Here is an 11,499-nt window from a genome sequence, read left to right as displayed (position 1 = left end):
CAGATTCAAACCAGAGAATATCACAGGAATAATGAACGAACTGATGTTAGAAATGCATATTTGTACCAAATAAGGCTACATTTAGTTCTGCGAGGGAATGTGAAACTATCTTACCTCTCCGGGTTTCCCTCTCCTTTCAGGGAGCATTAGTGTATTGGCATGGCTTCCTGGGGCTATAGTAGATCCTATACTCATCCTGGGTCCAACTAACATGTAGCCTTTGTCTCCAGATCTGTACTGGATGCTGTGACACAGTGTCCCATCATAATTAGGCTCTGGCAGATATTTAGAAGTGTAGTCTGTGGACTTTGAGCACTGCATTGAAATCAGCACGATGATACTGACGAGGAAAAGAGCTGAAACTGAGCCCACAGTTATCATCAGGTAAAAAGTCACATTATTGTCCTCATCTGCTTTTGTTGAGCTTTTAACATCAGAAGCTGCAAAATCTTCTTTGGGCTCCACGACTCTGACAATGACAGTAGCTGTTGCTGAGAGTGACACGTTCCCATTGTCTTTGACCAGTATGAGGAGCTTGTGCTCAGCCTCGTCTGTCTCTGTGAATGAGCGCAGTGTTCTGATCTGTCCTGTATAGCGGTCCAAACCAAAGAGACTGTGGTCAGTAACTTCCTGCAGTGAAAACAGTAACCAGCCGTTATATCCTATATCAGCGTCATAGGCTCTGACTTTAGTCACCAAGTGTCCTGCGTTCACATTGCGGGGAATCTCCTCCACACCTTCAGCAGAACCGTTGGAGCTGACTGGATACAGGATGACTGGAGCGTTGTCGTTCTGATCCAGAATGAACACGTTCACTGTGACGTTGCTGCTCAGTGACGGAGTTCCGGAATCTGACGCAACAACGTGGAACTTAAAGGTTTTCAATGTTTCAAAGTCAAAACTTTTTAGAGCCACGATGTCTCCGTTCTCTGAGTTGATGTTAAGAAACGATGTCACTCTATTTTCACTACCTGCATTCCTGAGAATATGATATGAAATAAGCGCATTTTCTCCTTCGTCGCGATCAGACGCTCTAACAGAAAACACAGAGGCTCCCGGGGTGTTATTTTCGCTGATGTAGAGCCTGTAGGGGCTCAGTGAAAACACAGGACTGTTGTCATTCGTATCGGACACGAACACTCGAATAGTCTTTTCGGATGTCAAGGCTGGTTCGCCTGCATCTTTAGCGATTATTGTAATATCATAACTTGATTGTTGTTCCCTGTCCAGCAGTGATTTAGTGACGACAGCAAACATGTTGTCTTGTATAGAGGGAGTTAATGTGAATGGACCGTCTTCAGCGACAGAGCTAATTATTTTGCCATTTACGCCAGAATCCAAATCCGTAATGCTGATAAGCGCTACGGTTGTTCCTGGTCGAGCGTCCTCTGAAACCGAATTTGACAATGACGCCACCTCAATTTCAGGAGCATTATCGTTTGTATCTCTGATTTTAATAATAACACTTTTATCTGTTCTGAATGGAATACTTCCCTTATCAGACGCCTGTATATCAATATCATAACTGTCTTGTTCCTCAAAGTCTACACGACCTGTCACAGTGATCTCCCCTGTAACGGAATCGATTTCAAATAGCTCTCGGATTTTATCTTTTACATCACTGCCAAATGAATAAACCACTTCTCCATTGGCTCCTTCGTCCAAATCCGTTGCATTAACTTTGATGACTGTTGTACCAATGGGAGAATTCTCCTGAAGCACCACTGAATATGTGTCTTTTGTGAACACAGGCATGTTATCATTAACATCTAGAACATCTATGTATATTTCAACTGTGCCTGTTTGGGGTGGATTTCCGCCATCTATAGCTGTCAACAGCAATTTGTGGCTACTTCTGGCCTCTCTGTCGAGCTGTCTCTGCAATTGTAAAATTGGAGTTTTACCATCTCGTCCTCGATCTTTAATTTCTAAACGAAAATGGTCATTCTGGCTGATTTGATACTGTTGTACTGAATTTGTGCCACCGTCCGGATCGTGGGCATTCTGCAGCTGATATTTTGCCCCTGGCAACGCAGACTCAGATATTTCGAGCCGTTTTGTTTTCTCCGGAAATGTGGGAGAGTGGTCGTTTAAATCTGTTATCTCCACGGTGACATAATGAACTTCGAGTGGGTTTTCCAGAACGGTTTTAAGGTTAATCAAACACGCAGCGGTGTCCTTACACACCTCCTCTCGGTCTATTTTCTGGTTCGTATAAAGAACGCCGTCATTGTCATTCACCTTAAAAAGAGCGTCACTGGTGCCAGACATAATACGAAATCCTCTCTGCTTCATTACATTCAGGTCTATTCCCAAATCTTTCGCTATATTCCCAACAGAACTTCCCTCTTTCAGCTCCTCAGATATTGAGTATCTCAGTTGTGCCGCGGTCGCTCTGGCGGATAAAAGCAGAACCAAGCTGACGAGCAATGGTCGCCATGAATCCCGTCCTCTTTGTTTCATCATTTGACGTAAAAGTACGTTTCCAAACTACTTCATCATCGTCCACGAGTCTCGATGTAATGTCTCCACCACAGCAAGAAATGTATTCACATCTCCATAGAATGAATTTCACAAAATGCAAAAACATCCACCGGTGCGTGTATTCCGAGTCTGCCAGCTAAATGTGGTCTAACCGGATTCAACAGTGGGGACGGACTCGCGCATGCTTCACAGAGGCTCCGGCAAAGCGATACAATGATGAGGTACTGCCGCATTGTGAGTGTGTGGGATACTGCATTGTATCAAGTTCAACTGATAAATACTGAATTAAGAAATTAATATGAACACGAAGTGTTCCAAAGGTATTTTGAGTATAACAAATGTCCTCAGCTCGGTTAAATTCATTTCTGGGTTTAGCAGCAATAGATGAGTATGGTAATCAGAAAACGTTTCATTAAAATACAAGAAGTAGCTAATATTATTTACTCACCTCTCCAGTAATCCCCCTCCTGTCAGGTAGCATTAGTGTATTGGCATGGCTTCCTGGGGCTATAGTAGATCCTATACTCATCCTGGGTCCAACTAACATGTAGCGTTTGTCTCCAGATCTGTACTGGATGCTGTGACACAGTGTCCCATCATAATTAGGCTCTGGCAGATATTTAGAAGTGTAGTCTGTGGACTTTGAGCACTGCATTGAAATCAGCACGATGATACTGACGAATAAAAGAGCTGAAACTGAGCCCACAGTTATCATCAGGTAAAAGGTCACATTATTGTCCTCATCTGCTTTTGTTGAACTTTTAACATCAGAAGCTGCAAAAGCCTCTTTGGACTCCACGACTTTGACGATGACAGTAGCTGTTGCTGAGAGTGACACGTTCCCATTGTCTTTGATCAGTATGAGCAGCTTGTGCTCAGCCTCGTCTGTCTCTGTGAATGAGCGAAGTGTTCTGATCTGTCCTGTATAGCGGTCCAAACCAAAGAGACTGTGGTCAGTAACTTCCTGCAGTGAAAACAGTAACCAGCCGTTATATCCTATATCAGCGTCATAGGCTCTGACTTTAGTCACCAAGTGTCCAGCGTTCACATTGCGGGGAATCTCCTCCACACCTTCAGCAGAACCGTTGGAGCTGACTGGATACAGGATGACTGGAGCGTTGTCGTTCTGATCCAGAATGAACACGTTCACTGTGACGTTGCTGCTCAGTGACGGAGTTCCAGAATCTGACGCAGCAACGTGGAACTGGAAAGTTTTCAGTGTTTCAAAGTCGAAACTTTTTAGCGCTATTATGTCTCCGTTCTCAGAGTTAATATTCAGATTGAATGAATTTAGTTTAGAATTATCTTTTCCATTTCTTAGAATATGATATATAACGCGAGAATTGTCACCCTCGTCGTGGTCAGATGCTCTTACAGAAAATAGGGACGCTCCTGGAGAGTTGTTCTCAGCAACGTAATACGTGTAAGGACTCATTAGAAACTCTGGGCTGTTATCATTCACATCCGATATAACAACAGTTATAGATTTTTCAGAAGATAACGATGGTTCACCTGCATCCTTTGCAACAATTGTAACATGATATATTGACTGCTTTTCCCTATCCAGGCGTGATTTTGTGACTATCGAGTACATGTTGTCTTGTGTTGAAGGCGATAACGTGAATGGCACATCCTCTACAAATGAGCAAATTACTTTCCCGTTTAAACCAGAGTCTTTATCAAGAACACTAATTAATGCCACTGTGGTTCCCAATCTTGCGTCCTCTGGTATTGCCTTTGAAAATGATGTAACCTCTATCTGTGGTGTGTTATCATTCAAATCAACAATATTTACCAGCACACTTTTGTCTGTCCTGAAAGGGGCTGATCCTGTATCGGACGCTTGTATATCAATCTCATAACTTTCACCTAATTCAAAATCTATCAACTCTTGAACGATAATGTCACCTGTATTTGGATCTATGCGAAATAGTTCACTTATTTTTCTATTCACGTTATTGCCCAGTGAATAGATAATCTCACCATTGGATCCCTCATCTAAATCCGTGGCGTTTACTTTTATAATTGTTGTGCCAGTTGGAGAATTCTCCTCCAGGAATACTGTGTAAGTGTCGTCTGTGAAAACCGGCATGTTATCATTGATGTCCAAGACGTCAATAATAAGTTCCGCTGTTCCGGATTTACCTGGTTTACCTCCGTCAGTAGCTGTAAGAAGCATCTTGTGATTTTTCTTTGTTTCCCTGTCTAGCGTCTTCAGTAAAACTAACACGGGTATTTTTCCATCTTTTCCACGATCTTTGACTTCCAAGCGAAAATGATCATTATTACTAAGTTTATACTCCTTGACCGAAAACTGGCCAACATCCGGGTCGTGTGCTGCCTGCAGCTGAAGGCGCAAGCCTGGTAAAGCTGACTCTGAAATTTGGAGACGTAACTCTGTGCTGGAGAAGCCGGGAGAATGATCGTTCACATCCAACACCTCCACGGTCACGTAATGAATTTCAAGAGGGTTTTCCAGCACAGTTTTGAGGTTTATCAAGCACACACTACTCCGCTCACAAACCTTCTCCCTGTCTATTGTTCGGTCAATATACAAGATCCCGTCGTTCTGGTTAACGTGGAAAAATGATTCTGTTGAGCCCTCAACGATCCGACATCCTCTCTCTTTCAGCGCGGTCATCTCTAATCCCAAATCCTTGGCTATATTCCCGACAACAGTTCCTTCTTTAGCTTCCTCAGCGATCGAGTATCTGATCTGTGCCGAAGCTCTGCTCCACAGGAAAATAAACGAGACAATAGAGGCGATCCACCACCATTGTGTTCTCGATGCTCCACGTCCTTTATTTCCCATAATTAGTAGATAGGTGTAATCCCGATTATTGAGAAAAACGACTGCCGTGTCAAAATAAATATATATCCTCAAATCATACGTACAGTTTCCAGTACATTATAACAAATGCTGCGGCGAGTGTAAAGGATGCATCCCGGACTAAAAAGGGGAAAACCCATCCCACAAAGGGGAGGGCTAATATCTCTGACAAAGGGCTTCTCCTGCAACACTTTTCTGGTCACACACTGACACCAAGTGATCACATCTAGTAAATATTACAGAGGATTAGGTTTGCTCATTAAATAATACAGGATATTTCACCTATATATGCGTGTGGCATTCACAACTAATAAAGATAATTACGGTTTCAGCACCATGGATAGAGACGTTGTAACTCAGGCTCGCAGGTCGAGCTTTTTCCCCAAAAATGTTTAATTTGAAATCACAGTAACATGTGTCTGCCACGTCCCCAAATCAAGCAAAAGTCATCCAGCTTACCTCTCCAGATGTCCCTCTCCTGTCAGGCAGCATTAGTGTGTTGGCATGGCTTCCTGGGGCTATAGTAGATCCTATACTCATCCTGGGTCCAACTAACATGTAGCGTTTGTCTCCAGATCTGTACTGGATGCTGTGACACAGTGTCCCGTCATAATTAGGCTCTGGCAAATATTTAGAAGTATAGTCTGTGGACTTTGAGCACTGCATTGAAATCAGCACGATGATACTGACGAGGAAAAGAGCTGAAACTGAACCCACAGTTATCATCAGGTAAAAAGTCACATTACTGTCCTTTTCTGCTTTTGATGAGCTTTTCACATCAGAAGCTGCAAAAGCTTCTTTGGGCTCCACGACTTTGACGATGACAGTAGCTGTTGCTGAGAGTGACACGTTCCCATTGTCTTTGACCAGTATGAGCAGTTTGTGCTCAGCCTCGTCTTTCTCTGTGAATGAGCGAAGTGTTCTGATCTGTCCTGTATAGCGGTCCAAGCCAAAGAGACTGTGGTCAGTAACTTCCTGCAGTGAAAACAGTAACCAGCCGTTATATCCTATATCAGCGTCATAGGCTCTGACTTTAGTCACCAAGTGTCCTGCGTTCACATTGCGGGGAATCTCCTCCACACCTTCAGCAGAACCGTTGGAGCTGACTGGATACAGGATGACTGGAGCGTTGTCGTTCTGATCCAGAATGAACACGTTCACTGTGACGTTGCTGCTCAGTGAAGGAAATCCAGAATCTGACGCAACAACGTGGAACTGGAAAGTTTTCACCGTTTCAAAGTCGAAACTTTTTAGGGCAGTGATGTCACCGTTCTCTGAGTTAATATTTAGAAAAGACATTATGTCATTTTTACTCCCCTTTCTGACAATATGATATGAAACAGCTGCGTTGTTATTTAAATCACTGTCCGTTGCGCTCACAGAGAAAATCGACTTTGCAGCAATGTTATTTTCTGAGAGATAAAACTGTATCGGATTTCGGGAGAATTGTGGACTGTTGTCATTAACATCTGATATCTGAAAGTTTAGAGTTTTAAAAGTTGATAAGGGAGGTTCACCACAGTCGGTAGCTTTTATTGTGATATCATAATTTGACACCTCCTCTCGGTCCAAAAATTGTTTAGTGGTAACTGAATATGTGTTTTCCTTATAAGAAGGTTTTAGTTCAAATGGAGCTTCGTTTGTTATACTTAAAATAACTTTTCCATTGATACCAGAGTCTTTATCCCGCACAGTGATAAGTGAAATAACTGTTCCAGGTTTTGAATCTTCAGACACTGTATTCGAAAGTGATGTCACTTCTATTTTTGGTGGATTGTCGTTTACGTCTTTAATCTTTACAATAACTCTACATCTGCTTGTTAATGGTGGGGTTGATTTATCTGAGGCTTGAACATCTAGTTTGTAAATCTCTGATTCCTCAAAATCAAGTTCACCTTTCAATTTAATTTGTCCGCTGAAACTATCCAGTTCAAATATCTCGTATATTTTACGTGCCATTGTTTTGCTGAAGCTGTACTCGATTTCCCCATTACTACCTTCGTCTGGATCTGTTGCATTAACTTTTATAACGGTCGTTCCAACTTGAGCGTTTTCATATATTTCTACTTGATAAGTCTCCTGACTAAACATTGGACGATTGTCATTAATATCTAAAACAATAATGGAAACATTCAGTGTGCCTGATCTCGGAGGTTTACCTCCGTCAACTGCTGTTACAAATAACACGTGTTTATCCTTCCGTTCTCTATCTAATGACTTCTTCAGCAATAAAAATGGTATCTTATCATCATCGCTGCTACTAATGTCTATTCCAAAGTGATCGTTTGTCGTTAATGTGTATGTGCGAATAGAGTTAATTCCAGCATCGGGATCACGGGCCGCGTGAAGTTCGAATCTCGATCCCGGAGAGGAATGCTCTGCTATTTCAAATTTCTGCACCTTTTCGGAAAAAACAGGGGAGTGATCATTCACGTCAGTGATTTCTACAAGTACGTAATGTATTTCCAAAGGGTTATCAACGAGGATTTTCAGCTCTATTAAACATGCACCGCTTCCCTGACAAAGCTCCTCCCTGTCGATTTTCTTAAGAACCTGTAAAGCCCCATTGTCCGGATTTACCTCGAAAAAGGCGTCCTTAGATTCAGACACAACACGGAACCGCCAATCAACCAAAGAGCTTTTATCCAGACCAAGATCCTTTGCTACGTTTCCAACAACGCTTCCTTCTCTCATCTCCTCGGGAATCGAGTACCTCAGTTCAGCCGATGCCTGCTTTCCGACGATCAGCATGAAGAAAAAATATAAAGCAAACCGATGCTGATTTGATGGATATCGCCTTATCCTCTCCATTGTTATCCCGCAGCGTAATGCACAGTGGAAGCTGTTTCTGCAGTAACCGGGTTGGTATATCGAGCCTTTTCAGGATCGCATGTTTAGAAAACACACCACGACGTCTCATTCGACGCACAGCCTTAGATCAGATGGAGCCTCTGCTGTGAGGTACCAAACAAAAGCTTTGTGAGGGGAGGGACCAAGGCCTTCATATATCGTTATTAATGTAACAGTGACACCAAGAGGCAACATGTTGGATGATTTTAAAGTGGTCATAACCCCCCCCCCTCTCCTCACACATAAACGGATCATCAGAAAAAATACGTGAAATGTTTTTTCCAGCAAAAATCCACGCCGCTTAAGTGCAGCCCGAATAAAGGATCAATGGAGTAAAAAGTTGCCAAATCATTGTTTTGACATCGCACGAGTTGTTGCTTGAAACAAGGAAAGTCAGTAAATTTCAGTAACATGGACAAGGATCAAAAACACACTGTGCCTTTAAATAAACAATTTCCTTGATTCATGGATTTTTTTCACAATTTCAAAATTTATATTAGCGACACTAAAGCAAACAGCGTGGCAATGTAGGCAGGTGTAGACTTCTGTGGCTGTATGTAGTCGGTGACCAAGCTCATTTTTCAAATATTGCCACAAAAGAGGCTAAATTAAATTAAGGCATTAGCTTTTTGTATCTTGCTGGGAGAAAAGGGTAAAAAAATATATGAAAATATCTGTGTGTAACAATCGAGAGAGATGTGTGTATGACAGAGTCTGCTATATGAAAAAACAATGCATCATACAGCAGGTCTTACGAGCAGCCGCAGGAAGTTGAATGCACGTCATAGACAGCTGACAAACTTAAATTGGTTCTGATGGAACGAAGGGGTACTGCAGTGTCTCGGAAAAATCCAAGGGAAATGTCAAGATGATGAATAAGACGAGTAACGTCAGTGTACCTCAATAAAGTGATCAGAAACAGCAGATTAAAATCTTACCTCTGCAGACATCCCCCTCCTGTCAGGCAGCATTAGTGTATTGGCATGGCTTCCTGGGGCTATAGTAGATCCTATACTCATCCTGGGTCCAACTAACATGTAGCGTTTGTCTCCAGATCTGTACTGGATGCTGTGACACAGTGTCCCATCATAATTAGGCTCTGGTAGATATTTAGAAGTGTAGTCTGTGGACTTTGAGCACTGCATTGAAATCAGCACGATGATACTGAAGAGAAAAAGAGCTGAAACTGAGCCCACAGTTATCATCAGGTAAAAAGTCACATTATTGTCCTCCTCTGCTTTTGTTGAGCTTTTAACATCAGAAGCTGCAAAAGCTTCTTTGGGCTCCACGACTCTGACAATGACAGTAGCTGTTGCTGAGAGTGACACGTTCCCATTGTCTTTGACCAGTATGAGCAGTTTGTGCTCAGCCTCGTCTGTCTCTGTGAATGAGCGAAGTGTTCTGATCTGTCCTGTATAGCGGTCCAAACCAAAGAGACTGTGGTCAGTAACTTCCTGCAGTGAAAACAGTAACCAGCCGTTATATCCTATATCAGCGTCATAGGCTCTGACTTTAGTCACCAAGTGTCCTGCGTTCACATTGCGGGGAATCTCCTCCACACCTTCAGCAGAACCGTTGGAGCTGACTGGATACAGGATGACTGGAGCGTTGTCGTTCTGATCCAGAATGAACACGTTCACTTTGACGTTGCTGCTCAGTGACGGAGTTCCAGAATCTGACGCAACAACGTGGAACTGGAAAGTTTTCACTGTTTCAAAGTCAAAACTTTTTAGCGCCGAAATTTGCCCATTATCGGAATTTATATTTAGGAAAGATGACGTCCCGTCATTTCCACCCCCTCCTCTCGCAATATGATATGAAAGAGCCGCATTTTCATTCATGTCAATGTCAGTTGCGCTCACAGAGAACACTGGTGCTCCAGCAACATTATTTTCTGACAGGTAAAACTGTAATGGACTTTGGTTGAAATGTGGACTGTTGTCATTAACGTCTGATATCTGAATGTTTAAAGTTCTAAATGTCGATAAGGGAGGTTCGCCACAATCATTGGCTTTAATAATAATTTCATACTGTGGCCCCTGCTCTCGATCTAATAAAGCTTTAGTAACAACTGAATAAATATTCTCCTTATAGGAGGGTTTTAACTCGAAAGGCACGCCGTCGTTTATGCGCAAAATAACTTTTCCATTAACACCTGAGTCTTTATCCGTCACACTTATAAGTGAAATAACTGTTCCAGGCTTTGAATCTTCAGACACTGTATTGGAAAGGGAGGTCACTTCTATTTCTGGCGCATTATCGTTTACGTCTTTAATCTTTACAATAACTCTACATCTGCTTGTTAATGGCGCTGTTGATTTATCTGACGCTTGAACATCTAGTTTATAAATCTCTGATTCCTCAAAATCAAGTTCACCTTTCAATTTAATCTGTCCGCTGAAACTATCCAGTTCAAATATCTCGTATATTTTACGTGCCATTGTTTTGCTGAAGCTGTACTCGATTTCCCCATTACTACCTTCGTCTGGATCTGTTGCATTAACTTTGATAACGGTCGTTCCAACTTGAGCGTTTTCATATATTTCTACTTGATAAGTCTCCTGACTAAACATTGGACGATTATCATTTATATCTAAAACGATAATGGAAACATTCAGTGTGCCTGATCTCGGAGGTTTACCTCCGTCAACTGCTGTTACAAATAACACGTGTTTATTCTTCTGTTCTCTGTCTAATGACTTCTTCAGCACTAAAAACGGTATCTTATCCTCATCGCTGTTACTAATATCTATTTCGAAGTGATCGTTTGACGTTAATGTGTATGTTCGGATGGAATATAATCCGGCATCTGGATCGCGGGCCGCGTGCAGTTCGAATCTCGATCCAGGAGACGATTGCTCTGCTATTTCAAATTTCTGCACCTTTTCAGAAAAAACAGGGGAGTGATCATTCACATCAGTGATTTCAATAACGACATGGTGCATTTCCAGAGGATTTTCGACAAGGATCTTTAGCTCCATTACACAGGCACCACTGCCGTGACAGAGCTCCTCCCTGTCGATTTTGCTCCGGACCTGTAAAGCACCGCTGTCCGGATTTACCTCAAAGAAAGTCTCCTTAGATCCAGAAACAACACGGAAACGTCGATCAGCCAGAGACGTTCTGTCCAGACCCAGATCCTTGGCGACATTCCCGACAACGGTTCCTTCTTTCACCTCCTCGGGAATAGAGTATCTCAATTCACCCAATGCCTGCTCTCCGAAGAACCCCAGTAAACACAGACGAAAAAACACCCAGCCGTAGTCACTCGGTCGTCCTTTGCTCCCCATCGTTATCCAACACCATCAACGCAGGATGATTCCACTCGTATGATC

At 42.5% G+C, this 11,499-nt stretch overlaps 4 protein-coding genes across 4 annotated transcripts; all 4 read right to left on the bottom strand.

Moving 5' to 3' along the window:
- Positions 1-105: 105 nt before the first annotated feature.
- On the bottom strand, positions 106-2,463 carry LOC133959281 (protocadherin alpha-3-like). The gene has a single exon (XM_062394400.1). It carries the CDS (start codon positions 2,461-2,463, stop codon positions 106-108), a length of 2,358 nt encoding a protein of 785 aa, XP_062250384.1.
- Positions 2,464-2,920: 457 nt separating this feature from the next.
- Positions 2,921-5,296, bottom strand: LOC133959185 (protocadherin alpha-8-like). Its single transcript, XM_062394278.1, has one exon. It carries the CDS (start codon positions 5,294-5,296, stop codon positions 2,921-2,923), a length of 2,376 nt encoding a protein of 791 aa, XP_062250262.1.
- A 453-nt stretch (positions 5,297-5,749) lies between these two features.
- LOC133959183 (protocadherin alpha-8-like) lies at positions 5,750-8,742 on the bottom strand. The gene is made up of 2 exons (XM_062394277.1): positions 8,681-8,742; positions 5,750-8,162 (listed from the first exon to the last, which is right to left on the bottom strand). The coding sequence occupies exons 1-2, from the start codon at positions 8,740-8,742 to the stop codon at positions 5,750-5,752; spliced, it is 2,475 nt and encodes an 824-aa protein (XP_062250261.1).
- Positions 8,743-9,090: 348 nt separating this feature from the next.
- LOC133959182 (protocadherin alpha-8-like) lies at positions 9,091-11,454 on the bottom strand. The gene has a single exon (XM_062394276.1). The coding sequence runs from the start codon at positions 11,452-11,454 to the stop codon at positions 9,091-9,093; it is 2,364 nt and encodes a 787-aa protein (XP_062250260.1).
- Between the last annotated feature and the right edge of the window lie 45 nt (positions 11,455-11,499).

This window comes from Platichthys flesus, chromosome 8 (assembly GCF_949316205.1).
Source record: "Platichthys flesus chromosome 8, fPlaFle2.1, whole genome shotgun sequence".
In the NCBI taxonomy this organism is placed as follows: Eukaryota; Metazoa; Chordata; class Actinopteri; order Pleuronectiformes; family Pleuronectidae; genus Platichthys; species Platichthys flesus.
The sequence above is the reverse complement of the archived record's forward strand: the minus strand, read 5'-3'. Positions and strand labels throughout refer to the sequence as shown.

What these genes read in the sequence shown, in the direction of transcription:
- LOC133959281 (XM_062394400.1), bottom strand. Translation starts at nt 2,463, where the DNA reads ATGAAACAAAGAGGACGGGATTCATGGCGACCATTGCTCGTCAGCTTG.
- LOC133959185 (XM_062394278.1), bottom strand. Translation starts at nt 5,296, where the DNA reads ATGGGAAATAAAGGACGTGGAGCATCGAGAACACAATGGTGGTGGATC.
- LOC133959183 (XM_062394277.1), bottom strand. Translation starts at nt 8,742, where the DNA reads ATGAGCTTGGTCACCGACTACATACAGCCACAGAAGTCTACACCTGCC. An exon ending in CCTGCCTACATTGCCACGCT is followed by an intron (nt 8,163 to 8,680) that starts GTTTGCTTTAGT and finishes CGGTTACTGCAG; the next exon opens with AAACAGCTTCCACTGTGCAT.
- LOC133959182 (XM_062394276.1), bottom strand. Translation starts at nt 11,454, where the DNA reads ATGGGGAGCAAAGGACGACCGAGTGACTACGGCTGGGTGTTTTTTCGT.